The sequence below is a fragment of the Thunnus maccoyii genome, chromosome 23 (genome assembly GCF_910596095.1).
Source record: "Thunnus maccoyii chromosome 23, fThuMac1.1, whole genome shotgun sequence".
NCBI classification, from domain to species: domain Eukaryota; kingdom Metazoa; phylum Chordata; class Actinopteri; order Scombriformes; family Scombridae; genus Thunnus; species Thunnus maccoyii.
In genome coordinates this window covers 6736135-6752298 of record NC_056555.1, presented here as the reverse complement: position 1 = coordinate 6752298, position 16164 = coordinate 6736135, and the positions used below count along the sequence as shown (strand labels likewise).

Here is a 16164-nt window from a genome sequence, read left to right as displayed (position 1 = left end):
GTGTTCATTTTTGATTAATTTTATGTAATTAGAGTATACTTCATATTTGATTGCATTTTTTTCAGTGAAGTTAACTGTCTCAAAGCAAATAGAAATGCCAATTTCCACACTGAAATATTTGTGTAACTTGTGATATAAATGCCTCAATATTGTTGAGACCTCAAAATAAACTTTGAATGTCTGTATGCCAGGAGCAGCGCACCCAGGACACATCAAGATGACTCATGTGAAGCGGTTTCAGGGAATTCCCATGTCAAAGGTAAATTTTGAACTGCTACAACTATGGCACTAACAGGGATTGGGTTGCAGTTATTAAAACCACTCAAGCAGAGTAGATCTTTGCAAGTTCTGCCAAGCATTTCCAGTACTCCTTATCTAGATCAACACGGCAGATGAAACTTCCTCAAACGTGTCATTCAGTGGAACTGAACTGTTTCTCCCTGAAGAGCCGTTAAAAGAGCAGCAGTAAACATTGAGTAAACAGCTCCATCTCCACAGTTGATTTATTCCACATCTGTATTTTGTACTGTCAGTTTAGATCTGGTGACTAAGGGCCCCACAGCATATGATTTACGTAATTTTCATACTCATCAAAACATTCATTGCAACCCTTGTGCCATGCGCATTGGGGCGTCATCATTCCAAAACAGATCACTTCCAACAAGTTTTTACTTTTATTTGTCTCTGGTCTGTATCTCCACACAATAATATGCAGTCTTCCCATCTGAAAGTGAAAACGGATCCATGCAGGCCTCCTGTTCATATAGTTTAACTTAACTTTAGCGTAGCAAGAATAAAGATGGGTGATATATGCAGTGGAGATGAGAACTCAATTCATAACAAAACAACTGTTTTGTTATTAACCCTAACCTCTTCAGTCACCACCTACAATCTCCCAGCTTAACCCCCATGTTCTGTTTGAGGTCCTAGCGCCCTCTAACAGCTCAAAATAACATTGTTTTATCCCTTTGATGCTTCAGGACTTTAACTAATTTTATGACGATTTTCCATAAAATGTGACTTAGAGGTTGTCTTACTTCTGTGTGGTGTCTCAGAGACCTCAGCTGTAAATCATAGTTAATATCTGGGGTCTAAATGACCCCAAACATATATTATTACTATGTAGGATAACATACCATATATTTCTTTTTCTGTAAATTAGTTATTGAAAAACAAAAAGGAACATTTCTTCATTTATTACCCATATAACACATAAAACATCAAATGTTTCTGTATTTGTTGAAATGGGTTTATGGTCATTTCTGTATTTTGTCACCTTCATCAAATGTGCAAATCCATCTTGTGGAAACAGAAGGGTAACTACTTCAGTACTTTTCTATATTTTGAGTTTTAATGAGGTCTGAAAAAAACATATTTAAAAAAAGGAAAGAATTAGTTGAGTTTGCAACATTATTATTGTAATAATGTTTTTATACATACAGCAATGGAATCGGTGGAACTGCAAACAATGAGGAAATACACAAAAGACAAACTGGTTTTCTCATTTTGTAATGAGCTCTGCACGATCTGACATCAGTTGTATTTTTGGGTTTTTTTTGCTTCTAGTCAATGAGAGGTTTGTGCAAAGAGGAGGACTATGCATTTCTGGGAACGTCAGAAGAGACGACGAAAGAAGGGACAGAGGGAGCTGAAGCTTTGGAGGACAACTCGGGAGACAAAGAGGAGGAGAGGGTAAGAGATGAGGAAGAACCAGTTGCTAAATATCCCATAAAACTTACACTAACTGAAAAACCACGAATGATGTGTATAAGTCCGTCTGTACGTGTGTGTGTGTGTGTGTGTTTCAGGTCCAACGGCAGCTACAGAGGGAGCAGCAGGAAAAAGAGAGACTCCGAGACATAGAGGAGAGCAAGCAGGTGAATACACACTTGTTCTCACGCACCTACACAAACACACACACACAGACATACTTGGATGATACACACTATACAAGTCTGTACATCTGTGAAGCCAAACAGCCTTTGGCACAGCATGAAGGGTTACGTTAAATGACATCAGCTCTGCCTCAACGGCTGTCGTTGGTTTCTCCTGAGGACACACACTCTTGCCAACGCATAAGTGTAGATTTTTATTTTTTCTTCTCGCACTTGTAAACACACACAAACACAGACAAACAGCTTACAGCCAAGCAGTAGTAACTGCAGCTGATTGGTGTAATGACGGATTGTCCCAACTGTCAACACTAGTTATTGGAAGCCCGATTCTGTGGGGAAGAAAACGCATGAGAGTTCATATTTTAGTCCTTAATGCTGTTTGGTGATTCGTCAGAACTCTAACTAGTTCTATATCATAATTACAGCCCTTTATTTGTTGTATTTTTGTCATACATCATCTCTGAAAAGGTCTTGAGTCAAGGATTTTGTGTATAAACTCAAAAACCCAAATTATTTGTCCTGTTAAACTAGCAGACATCAAACTCAGTTTCCTTTCTGTTTGTGTTTCCCTCGGTTAATCTTTTCATCATTCACATTTTAAGATGCTGTGTGCTCAACATTTTGTGAGACCAGGCTGTTGTAATCAGCCTAATGGAAACAGCAGGCTGAAAAAAAAAAAAAAAAAAAAATCAGGCAGGAGTGTGACGATGGATCGATGAGTGTTAATTTACCGTTGAGGTTCACTTCATCGCTCACGGCAAAATCAGATTCACTTCCATGGAAACGAGAGACAGGGAAACAACTCTATCGAAGCTGCCAGGCTTATCAGTTATTTCAAAACCTCACTCACACTTCACGTCACTAAACATGGACACAAACACACACACACGTTGGAATAATAGCAACAGGAATACTCTGGAAAGGAAAGTAGTAATGTGTTCATATACTGTAGATTGATTCAGAAACACACACAGTTGTCAAAACAGATGGACATCCTCATGGACATGGAATGCACACACACACACACACACACACACACACACACACACACACACACAAAACAGCTGTGGGTGCTTTGAGCAGCCGCCCTGTTTCTGACAAGAGTGTGTGAGGTCAAAAAGGGACATGGGCTGTTGTTGTCAGTGTTTCCGCCATGCATACACACACACACACACACACACAAATACACACACTGATGACAACATTCACCCTGATAGAGAGGACAGTCGCTCTCACCTCAGTATGGAATGTACTTTCCGCTGAACCCTAACTTAACCTGGGACATACACACACACACACAAACACACACAAACAGTATACAAAAACACACACACTCCATGACTTATGAGTATGACCTTTGACACATGGACAAACATACTCATACCCACACATGTAAAGTAAATGCACATAAGCAGCCTAAACCTGCACACACACACACACACACACAATCACCTCTGGACCAGTATTTACTCTGGATATAATTTCACACACACACACACACGCACACACCACTGGAACGCCACAGCTGAGCCAAAGGAATTCCAGAGACACATTGAAATGTTTGTAACTCAACATTCAACTTTGACTGAGCAACCACTTCACCCAAATTACAACAAATTTGACCAAACTACGCAAAACAAAACACCGGATTACATAACCAGGGTTTATTTTAATGCCATTTTCAATTTAGCTCTTTGGAAGAAAGGTGGTGAATTCTTGCCCAGAGTGTCCTCCACAGGCTAAACCAACACATTTTAGTTTTGTGTAACTACTTTGGTTAAAGTCTTACATAAGCACCTGGCATTAACAATAACTCAATTACCCTAACTCTGAAATTTTCTTAATTTTCACTTTACCACTTTAGATCCATCTGGACTAAATTACCTGCAGTAAGTCATCCATTTTTAATCTTGGACTTTATCGTGCAGTAGGGTTAGGCTTATGACAGAATGAATACAATTAAATTTTCATGTCATTCCATTAAAATGGGTCATTCCACATGGGATCACATGACACACGATAATATCACGTATAAATTGCAACTTCAGATGGTTGACATTTATGTTCCAAAGAAAAACAAATCATTGCTGTGGGTTTTTTCATTATAGTTTGTAAACCTGCCAACTCCTTGTGTGCTTGCTAAATTCAGTGAGTGCAGTGTGATAATATTACAGCTGCAGTTTAATGCTGCACCTCCGATTCTACACCAACCACAGAATGTCCAAACTCTTTAGAGCATCCTTGCTTTTACACCAGAATCCATACTCGAACCTCTGAATCCTTTGGAAGATATTTTGTCCTCAGTTTGAGTCCTCCAGTAACAAAGAATTATAAAGTAATTCCATTATCAGGTCAGTATGGAAATTAATTACATTTGCCAAACATATCAATAAAAAAAAGTTTTATTTTGCACTCCATTGCTTTACAGACATGTGCAAAAGATTTTACAGCACCAGATTTTATTTAGCAAATTAGATTAAATGCAGCTGAGCTCATTTACATCTGCAGTCTTAGTAAATACTGTAATCTTCTGTATTGAAAGATTGCAGTAGGCTTGGCAAACATTCTCCACATTGTTCTCTTCAAGTTTATGATATCCACATTGTAAAACAGTGGTGGGAGTTTTCACATTACAGAACACTGCAGACGGTTTATGTGTTTTTGATCTAAAGAGCATCTGATTGCTCTACACACTGACGCCTAACTCTACAACCAACACTGCTGGCCAGATGGCAAATAGCCACTATTATGTTGTGATTGGATCAGAGGCAGAAAACAAGTACTAATGCAATTTGTCAGTAATTGGCAATCTAAGGCAATTTGTCCAGAGTGTTCTGCTCCCCGTCCTTTTCCACGCAACAACCTGAAGAAGTGTGTGGAACGTAAATGAAGGATCAATGTCTGAATGCTAATTTTCAACTCAAGGCTTTCTTGAAAAGAATGTTCTGATTGTTCGCCTCAAAGTGTGTGTGTGTGTGTGTGTTCGGCATGTAATTGGGGAGGTAACGGTTTAACTGCTTTCACCTTCACTACATATGTGTCAGCGATCCTTCCCCTTTAAACTGACTGACATTAAACTAAATGCCTCCCTTGCTCACATCAACTTCCTCCGCGTATTACTGCTCCCCCAACACACACACACACACACACTCACACACACACACACAAAGCATGACAGAAATGTTAATTGATGACAGACGCTGTCCGTTGAGAGCAACTGGCCTCGGCCATCTCACATTTATCACATCTATCCCATCTAAACTGTTTGAGTCTTTCATACACACACGGTTAAAAGGTTTCTTATTTTTTCTCACACACACATGAAAATTATACATAGAACAGACACAAACACACAGCAGGAAACTGGATCCAAGAGAGTAATATTGAGTCCAATTTGAGGTCAGGGATAGTCAGCCAGCAGGCCCAGTACTTTTCATCACTCACACACACACACACACACACACCTCTATACACATATAAACCGCCTACTTGAGAATCAGGGGTGCAGCCTCAGCAGAATGTATGCACTGTTATATCATTGTACCAGGGGAACTTTGTAACCTTCACAATGATCCTACAGAGCTTTAAGATATTACACTGAAGGATTGTGGGTGTTTTCTGTGTCACCTTTTTTTTTTCCTGCCCAAATTTGCTTTGCAGCTGCAAAACTGAGTTTTTGTTCTTTAACATAAAGCATTATATAGATTCAGCTATATGAGGCGTGGCATTTTAAAATCCAGTATTTCATGGTTAAAACTCCATATCATGACTTTTTAATAGTCAAATATTTATTTTTACGGTTTTTCAATTGTTGTACTTGATGCCTACTGGAAAAACAGAACATTTAGCTCTAGTTAAAAAATCTTCAGAACTGCCTATTCTAATTAATGTGAGAGAGGCTTTATATGTGGTTGAGTAGTTTAATTTACAACATATAATAATACTTTATAAACCCATAATAGTTTTTGTACAGTCTTAATATTCTAATTAACTAGTAACTAAAGAGTAATTTGACTTAATGATTTTCTTATCATTAACTGTCAGATACATTCTCACTTCCAACTGTTGAGAATCACCATCAGCGCCTTATATATTTGGCACTGGAAAACTATAAATTGACATATCAACAACCTATAAAGTTACATGTTAGCAAAGAATGGCTTTATTACACATCTAAAAGACACAGACACAGTTGCTTACTTTGTCTATCTGTCGTTTGGTGCAGGGCAAATAGTGTATGATGGGTGTCATGGCTTATAGAAGGAAATGGACCCAGACGCAGGACAGCAGGTCAAGCAATGCTGGAGAGACTTCTTTATTGAAGAGTCGCAGGCAAAAACACAACGCTGGCTGACTGTAACACAACAGAATGTAGAACGAGAACAAACCAGAACAAAACAGAACCAATGATCCAACAAGACTCAACTAAAAACCACACCTTAAATACAAACTAACCTGATCAGACAACAAGGGACAGGTGACAAGACACAGGGGCAAGCTGGGAGCTATTGTCTTTACCTAACCATTTTTCCTTAAGTCATAAGGACTTAGGAAAAGACAACCGTGGTGCTGAAAGAATCCGACTGCACTTACACTGGGCTATGCAATTATGCGATGGCGGATGTTATTGATGTGGGTCTGCCATGGTGTAACCACAGTGTTCTGAAGATGGACTACAAAAAGCACATCTTAGATACTTCACCCCGGTCGTTCTTACCGTGTTGTTTCATGCAGGCTATATAAACGTGCACAACACGGTGAAAAATATTGCTTCATTACCAAGATCAGAATTGAATTTAAAAAAGGAATATAAGCTACCAGCCACAAAACTGAAACGAAATTGTCACACTGAGAATGCTTACTCACACTCACCCTCCTGAATCCAAATTATTGTATGAATATAAATGTTACATGTATGCAAGATAGGCATTACATTTTATTACTGTACATATCATCATTCTTAAGTTTCAAACATGATGAATTAAAAACGTCAACTGGCATCTCTCTTAATGGGGGTGATCCCTGCAAGTATTTAATAAACTCAAGCAAATATCTTTTAACGTTAGTAGTTTTGGTGCCAAATTCCCTCATTTTGTTATGATCCTTCCACTGCAGCTCAACAGGGAAACACTGTACAGGTAAAGAGAAAGTGGAAAGCAGCATAACTTCACTGATTATTCAAATCTACAGACATGCCAACAGGAACAGTTAGGATCTGACATTCATTAGTGTTAATTGACAGTGTTTCCTGGTTGAGCTACAGTGGAAGGATTATTAAATACCTGCAGCGATCACCCCCACCCCGCAGCAGAAACGATAAGTGTGTTTCCCCATTAAGACAGACGCTGGGCACGTTTACACACAAGGCACAGAAGCATAACGTTATTGATTATCTATCTATCTATCTATCTATCTATCTTATAGCAAGCATAGTCAATGACAGTGTTTTGACTGTCAGATAATGAGGGGCAGATAATGTAGATATAACAATAAAGCGAAAAACCAGTTGTTTTCTGGTTTTGATTTAATTTCTATTCCAATTGCCGATTTGAAGATGAAAATGGTAAAAATGTGAATTTCTGTTTTTTTTAACTCAAAAAACGTAGATCACATTGTATATTTGTTTATCTTGTTATCAAACAAGATGAACACAGCTTTGGATGGAGGGTACACGGACTGCTGTGGATGTGTAATGTGGGTTTAATAGTTTGAGTTTGTGAATGTTGCGTCGCTTGCTGCCACAAGGAATTGTGGGACAGACTTATCTCCTTTGGATGGATGGTCAAGTGTACCCTATGCTAAAGGAGATTAGAAAGGAAGCACTGTCGCACCTTTCCTTAGCATTTAGAGAATTCGACCAGCTCTTATCAAGGCTACCACTTAGATACTTGCGGGTCATTTCACTCCGTTAGGAACCCTCCTAAGCAAAAAAGACTATTCGACCAAAGCCTGAGGCAAGGGCAGGGCTAATGAGGATGAATGCAAGGCAGGTGTAAAGACGAGTACATGAACACAGGAGGAGTGAAGAAACACACAAGGTTAACACAGAGCAACAGAAAACCAAAACCTAGAAAACACAATAATCTAAATCACAATCCAGCATAAATCAAACCGTCCCAGAATTACATAAACTTAAGTACACAACACTACAAGCTAACTAATAATGCAAAACAGTCCTTCAGAGATACAACTCAACCCAGCCTTCTCCAACACAGTCCAGTCCTAACATAACAGGGAGAAAAGCTGAGGTCTCTGGTGGAATGGAGGAGAATAGCAACCAGGGAACCCAAAAGAACAAAAACCCAGAGAGTCCACACACAACAGAAAGTCCTGGCAGGATGTGACAGTGGGTTTATCAGAGCTTTTGAGATAAAAACAGCTGCCTGCTCCGACTGAAAACATTGTTGATGAGACTAAATCAAAACAGTAAAGTCGTGGGCCATAAAACCAAAACAACGAGCTGAAAGATGCTAAAATGCGCCATAGAGCTGACTGCAGAGAACTGCAGAGTCATAACATTATGTATTTTTTATTCTGTTGTGCATCTTGCATGCACCTCTAACAAAATTATTTTCCTCTTAGATAATAAAGTTGTTTGAATTTGATAATTTGATAATTTTGTGTGGGTACATCACTATGAACAAACCCTTTCACAATACACATAATTGTAATTGTGTTATTAACATAAAATATTGAGTATTGCAGCTTTAAGGCTGCTTTTTGGTGTCCAGTTTTGTAGTGGACAATGAAGGTTCCCTTGAACCTGCCTATGTTCCAGGAGAAAGAGCGGCAGTGGCGGACTCACGTAGCAGAGCTGACCTCCAGCCAGAAGACACTGCAAGACAGACTGGAAAGACTCAGGAAATTCAGGGTGAGGATATCACACACACACATAGACATCATAATTGGAAACTTAGCTGCTAACCAACTGTTGATGTCATATACACAGCCGACAAATCAACTAGCTGCTGTTGGCCGACAGGTCTGACATGTTAAGCTTACTGTAACAGTCTGATATACAGCACCAAAGTGTGACGGCTTCAGCAGCCACAGGGCTTCTAGTGTTTCAAAGCTTTTTTTAAGATCCAAGACAACCTATTTATCAGACACTGAGGGTTCCTGTATGGATGTCATCATCAAGTTACAGAACGGTCATAGTTGAAGGTCATTGATCAGTTGCTGGCTAAAGAGCCTTGTCAGTAGCTGTTCAAATGAATGTATGCTTTGAAGTTCAACATCTGGCTTTGGTAAAGTGAATAGTTAAAAGCTTTCATCACCAAGTTAGCTGGTGCCAAGTAATCATCGCTTTGTGACGACCTGTCAACCAAATACGGTGGGATGAACTAGAGTAAAGCAGATTTAGGAGTATATTTTAATTTTTAATTTAAATTTTCTTTTTTTTTTTCCTCACATGTTTCTCCTGCAGGAATTCCAGAAGAAGGTGCTAGAAGAGGAGTCTGGATTAGAGGGTGAGGCAGGCAGCCTCACAGTCAACCAGCTTCTCACCAGGATGTAGATGCACCAGGAGGCGTGGACTGTTGCTGTGGTGACCAGAAGCAACACATACTGAGGCAAACGTAATGTTGCTGAAAGTACAAATAGTGGGTTAACCATACTGCTTGTAATCTTTCAAAGTTGGCAATTATATGAGTTTGCTTAGTCTTATGTTGTCTCAATTGAGTGTTTTAGAATCACAATATAAAGCAGGACACCACAATGAGACACTGACTCATGATAAATGTGCTTTTATGTTGCACTTTAACATCAATAAATCATCATTGTGTCGGCTGAGACATTATTGGGATGACTGTAAATAAACGAGATGGTCACTGATGGAGCAGCATCGAGGACATTGAATTGAATTGTTTCTAACTGAAACCAGACTTAAAATAACTAAAATTCTTTCCACATTGCCACATACTACTACACTTCCCCTGCAGAAGCAGCACTCCTTCAGGACACCTGGGCAGGGGTGCCACCAGGGATTTTGGGCCCCATTAAAAAGATATTACATTGGGCCCCACCACCACAGGCCACGCCACCCTGCACAACTGCTGTAACCTACACCTCCAGAAAAATAAATTCAGCTTTTAACCCCACTGCAGTACATATGAAATAAATATTCCTTGCATTATTTGTATAATGAATTCTTTAAACAACCAATTTATCCTGATGATGTCAAAGTGTCATGAAAGATGTCATCAGAGGTCATCTCAGCTTGAGTTGGGAGACAAATTTTTAACATGTGAGGCACTAATGAAAAGACACTATTGAGTTGCATGATGGGAAATGCAGGATCTAGAAGTCCGAATATCTCAACCTCTGCTGCAGATTTTTATCATCATTATTATCTGTCCCTCACAAATGCCTTGTATTCACTGTAGTTCCCATCTAATAGGAACAACTGTAAAATAATAAATAAATAAATAAATATAAAGGAGTTACTTTACTTATTCTGTAAATGTGGTTTAGATGGGATGTTGATGGACTCCTAGTAAGATGAGCTTCAAAATGGTTCCTGAAAAATATGTATCCAACTTCAACTGTAGTCTCAACTGTGCAAAAGGAAATTGCAAGTCTCTGAATTCCTCAGTTTGCTGGACATGATTATATAACTAGTGTAAAGAAAGCTTAATTTTTGCTTCCTTAAATAATACTTTTCATAATTTCACAGTCAGACATACGATGACGCTGAAACCAAAACCTGAGGATGAGTTTTATTCAACTGATTCTCATCTGACGCCGCACTCAGCCTAAAGGTCCACCGTGGTTTCATCATGTTATCCAGGCGCATGGCTTAAACTTTAAAAAACTGCTGATGGAAAAAACAACAAAATCCCCCAATTTTTTGGTATTATTTTTAACATTAGACATGATTTCAAACTCCCAGACTCACCCACAATAAAATACTTAAGTTACCTCATAGCTAATACAGTATGTGCACTTACTTTAGTTTATCTGAACATACTGTAGTGAAAGGTACTGTGCAAAAAGTTGGATCCAATAGTAATGGAGCTGAGCTAAATTTACTTGAACTAAAAAAAAACAAAAAATGTTGGAAAAATATCTGACATTTCACTATCATCATTTTATGATCACCTCTGCTTTGTGGATGAAAATATAAATTTTTCTTCTGAGTCAGAAGAAAAAATAATCCCTTAATGATTATTCGTCTGTTATAAAACACCAGTTCTGTTCCATTTTCGTTCAAAGTCAAATGAGAAAAGGACGAGGGCTGCAAACCATTTTGGGCCATAAAACATAATTTAAACTTTTTCTGAGGAACTCTACATATTTCATTCCCACGGAACAAATTATGAGTTATGGCACATGAGTTCAGGTTCCTGAGATTTATCTCGTACGTTCATAAATCTAGCAAATATGTGTGTGGGAGCTTTGGTGCATTTGTGGTATTCCGGTAAATGTTCATGTGAATGTCTGTTTTTTTGTTAGTGGCTGTGCATTTACTCTTGCATTCATGTTATTGTATGTGTATATTCATATGGCATGAAAGCCCGTCTGTCTAAACAAGATTTAAGAGGCCCTAACATTTCAGCTCAGTGTGGCCTTCTATGGTAAATGTGGGAGCAGAAGAAGAAGAACCAGCAGTAAATAGACAGTGACATCAATAAATATGAAGCCTGAAGCCCTGTGGTCAGTCTGGTGAACATAAAAAACTAAACTCACATGCCCAGAGATGGTCTGGTGGTGTTTTTGGACCAGCATTTATCGTTGTTGGTCAAGGATTGCATGTGGTCAGAGATGTATGATTTGCAGCCAGTACTGCATGTCAAGTTGGGCGAACAAGCTCTCAGTATGTCCCACTTGGGGTTAGGGTTAGGCTACTAAAATACATGGTTAAAGGAATAACTCAGTATTTTGTGACATATGCTTATTCGCTTTCATCAGATAGAAGAGAAAATTAATACCACTCTCATGTCTGTACAGAAAATAAAGCCAGAAAGTGGTTAGTATATCTTAGCTTAGCATAAAAACTGGAAATAGGGGGAAACAGCTAGCCTGGTTCAGTCCAGAGATAACAGAATTCAATTACCATCCTCTAAAGCTCATCAATAAATGTGTTATATCTCACTTGTTTGATTTGTACAAAAACTGATGTTGACAATACAGTGATGTCCTGGATTCCCCGCTGGTTTCCTGGAATGAAGTCCCTGCACCCAGCCAGGAAATAGTCTTTTACATTTAAATGTTTGTATATATAAAACAAATGGATATATAAAATGTTTATTAGTGAACTTTAGAGTTGCTGATAGACAATATTTTTTTACTTTGTGGGCAGAGCCAGACTAGATGTTTGCATTCTTTATGCTAAGCTAAGCTAACCAGCTGCTGGCGGTAAAGATTAATATTTACGGTACAAACATGTGCCATCAGTTGTGATTGTGGTCTTGGTTTGATAGCAGGGGTTAAATTGGGCTGTCTGGGGCTCAGTCTTGGTTTATATACAAATTTGCTGAAGAATTCACATAAATACAAAATGTCAAATTGAAATGCATAATTTCAATGATAAGTTATGTCTGAATATCATCACATCACGACACATCATCAGTTAGAGACAAATGTGTTTTGCCACTAGCTTACATTCCTTCCGATGCAGTGCGTCACACAAAGTTAATCATTTTTTGAAATGAAAAATTGATGTGGGAGACAAGCCTGCATCAGTAAAAGCTCCAAATCGTGTGGTGAGGAAACATAACCCTGAATACATTAAAGTTGGATTCATAATGGCAGGCAGTGTTGCTGAGTCAAAAGCAAAGTGTCTTGAATGTTGTGAAATCCTGTCAAACAACGCACTAAAAATCACCAAAGCTCCAGCGATACTTAAACACAAAGCACCTGGCGTGTGTTGGGAAGGCAAAAGAATATTTCCAAAGGCAAAGGGTAGGGTGTAAGGCACAACAGAAAGTCACAACATTAATGACTCAATCAACAGTCACTTTGAAAGGTAATTTTATGGTTGCTGGTTGTGTAACTCATAGCAAGAAACTTTTTATGACCGCAGATGAGGATCTACTGTTTTGCAAAGAGCTTTCCACAAGAACAACAGCAGATAATGTAATGCACTGCCTTGATGATTACTTCACTGAGAAAGGTGTTATTTGGAAATACTGTACAGGTGTTTGCACAGATGGCGCGGCATCAGTGACAGGAATACATCTTGGTGTTGTCAAAAAAATCCAAGAGAGGGTGCCAGACGCCAAATGGACGCAAGAGGACGTGTGCTTACTCGCCCTTTTGAACTGAGAAAATAAGTGCATACATCTCTAGAAGAGCAGCACTCCTCTCTTGCTGAGCATTACACTGATGGTAACCTTTGTGCAAAACTGGCCTACTTATCAGATATATTTGACCAGTTCAATCCGCTCAATATATCAATGCAGGGCAGAAACAGCACAGTGTTTTTGGTTTCAGACAAAATTGAGGGCCTCAAGAAAAAGCTTATTCTTTGGAACAGAAGAGTCAAGGAGGGACGATTTGATATGTTTTCACTCCTAAGTGAAGCTTTAGAAGCCTCTCCTCATGTCAGCATATCAAGTGCTATAACCCAGCATTTGACTCAGTTGTTGCAGAGTACTTCCAAGAGAACCCACTGCATGGAAACCTTTGGATTTTGGACCCTTTCTCTGTGGCTCCTGTTTCAGAAGACATGGCTCTGTCCACTGTGTTGGAAAATGAATTGATGGAGCAATCAGCAGACAGCATCCTGAAGCTTCAGCTCACAAAAGTTGACCTTGCTTCATTCTAATACTGGCTTCCCTGTTAAAATGGGTAATCAAATTTCTGTTGCCTTTCACCACCAACTATTTATGTGAGTCAAGGTTTTCCATTGTGACTGTCACAAAATCAAAGGCGAGGAAGAAACTGAAACTTGCTACTCTGCATGTCAGCCTCTCACCCATCCCACCACGACTTGATCTCATTATTTCCCAGAAGCAAGACCAAGTGTCTCACTAAGGGTAAGCAGAATATTTATTTTGGTCATTACATCTGACAGTGGCATTTACAGCCCAGTTTATTTTTTCTCCTTTTTTTTGTCATGTTTTTCTCATTTATTTGGGAGGGTGGTCCTCAGAAATTTTATAAGAATCAGAAATGGGCCTTAAGTTACAAAAGGTTGAGGTTGAAGCTTACAGACTTCTTAAAAAGGTACGTCAGACATCACTACTGATCTAACTTAGCTAGGCGCATGTGCCAAAAGCCATTTATACCGTTTGTAAGATGTTCACTCTGTAATCCAGTCATGATTTTATTTCTTGATATAAAAGTACTAAACTGAATGGCCAAGCTAGTTTAAGTTTATTGTCTCTTGGTGCATTTTCAATCTGTCATGCTATTATGTCATGCCATCGATGCTTTCACTTAATATTAAGGTTTTCCTTTTATTATTAACTCCTTTAGTGGAAACAACACCATTCCTATATTTGATACAGATACACAGGAGAGTGCACCTTTAGCAAGATTTTATTGTCATCAGCTGTAGTTTTGTGCACTGCCAGCCGTATCTAAACTGATGACTGATAAGCATTTTAGTGTTCAGAGCACCTTGTTATATTTTATGTACAGTTTGTCAAATGATATCAAGGTGATTTTGTAGTCTATGCGCGCACACGCACACACACACACACACACACACCCATGGCAACCCTTAAACCACAGAGCCCGCCCACATAACATATCCCAATTTAATCCCTGTTTGATAGTCATAGCATTAGAAAGCGCTCATTTACTGTTTCATCATGCAAAGCTCCAATAATCAGTCTTTTTAATATTAGCATTTAATCAAATTACTTTGTATAATGTGAATGGTCCCTGGTTGACAAACACACAAATAAAAACCTCTCTCAGCTTTATAGAGACTTTTTAGCCTCTTTTAGCTTGTTTTGATTTTTTAGCACATTTCCAGTAGCAGCAGGCAAGAGGTACTGATGCAGGCAACCCGGGCTGGAAACAAAAAGCAGACAAAGGTACTAACTAACTAAATAACGAAGTAAGTAAGTCAATTACCTAGCCCAGATATGGTTTTGGTAAAGCCTAAATGGAGAGTGAACACTGGATTTCCATTAATCAGTAGGCTAGAAACATTACTCCAAATGAATGCTAATGTTGCTCTATGTCTGCTAGATGTATAAGTTTGCTAACATGTTAGCCATAACTACTTGAAAAGTGGCTATAGCTTTATGACTGTCAGCTTGTTTTGGAATTCCTCTGCCCTACAGTGACCTAAATTGAGTAATGCAGCTTTAAATCCTATCAAGATATATAAAATATCTTAATTATTCCTCAGAGGTCAGAAAAGGATTTGAGGAGAAAACAAAAGACATTGGTGGTGAACATTTGATAAGCTAAATATGAATATAATTACATCTGCAGCAAAAAGATGAATGCCATATAAACTTTTGTCACTATGTAAAAAAAAAATTTAAAAAAATCCATGGGAGGATTATGATTCGTCGAAAATGTGCAAATTAGTTGTTGCAAGATTCCAGGCTTGTTTCAAAAGGAGAGAGAATGAGCAAAAAGAGAGGGATGAAATGAGAAGTCTGGAAAGACAGATGCACACAACACACCCTCCTCCTAGACTTCAAAGTTCATATATTTACACAGATGGACAGAGAATATACTGTAGGGTGTGTCCTGGCTGCCCTCTCCATGTGTATGTGTAAATGTGCTCGTGTGGGTGTTAAAGTTCCTGCACAGTTTTGTATGCACACATGTGTGAGTGTGTGTGCAGATATCCATATACAATGTTTTGCACATGATTAAGTTCCTTTAGTTGTGTGGACAGGTGTGTGTGTGTGTGTGTGCGTGTGTGTGTGTACATATTAGGTGTGTCCTGGAGCATTTTTCAGAGTGACACATGAAAGTATTCACATCAGAGTTCTATAGAAGTCTTTCATCCATTTATTAAAGGGGGAAAAAGACAAAACCTGTTGACAGAGAGGGAGAGGGAGAGAGAGAGAGAGAGAGAGAGAGAGAGAGAGAGGGAGGGGTGAGATGAGGAGGAACAGGAGTTGCCAGTGTGTCAGATTGAGAAAAACAGGAAGAAAAATGAGTATATGACTTACAATACAAAGTATAGCATCGCCTGAAGACACAGACATACAAGAACATGAACTCTCTCTCCTTGCTTGTCATCCTCCCTCCCTCCTGTCGTCTCTCTTCAATGCCTTTCCTTTTCAGTGTTTACATCTATGAGAGCCTCATTCTGTGCAGCACATGCAGGAAGGTCTCTGCTTATCATCTACAT

General features: G+C 38.9%; 1 protein-coding gene across 4 annotated transcripts in view; it reads left to right on the top strand.

Moving 5' to 3' along the window:
* The window catches only part of LOC121890820 (MAP7 domain-containing protein 2), a 30499-nt gene extending 20321 nt beyond the window's left edge, over window positions 1-10178 (top strand). For 3 of the 4 annotated variants that reach the window (XM_042403384.1, XM_042403383.1, XM_042403382.1), the window contains 5 exons: window positions 192-259; window positions 1567-1692; window positions 1809-1877; window positions 8674-8766; window positions 9322-10178. In XM_042403384.1, the coding sequence (XP_042259318.1) occupies window positions 218-259; window positions 1567-1692; window positions 1809-1877; window positions 8674-8766; window positions 9322-9411 (420 nt within the window). In that variant the 5' untranslated portion in view covers window positions 192-217 and the 3' untranslated portion in view covers window positions 9412-10178. The remainder of the gene's footprint in view (window positions 1-191; window positions 260-1566; window positions 1693-1808; window positions 1878-8673; window positions 8767-9321) is intronic. The other variant, XM_042403385.1, reaches the window with a different exon arrangement.
* The last annotated feature ends 5986 nt before the right edge of the window (window positions 10179-16164 follow it).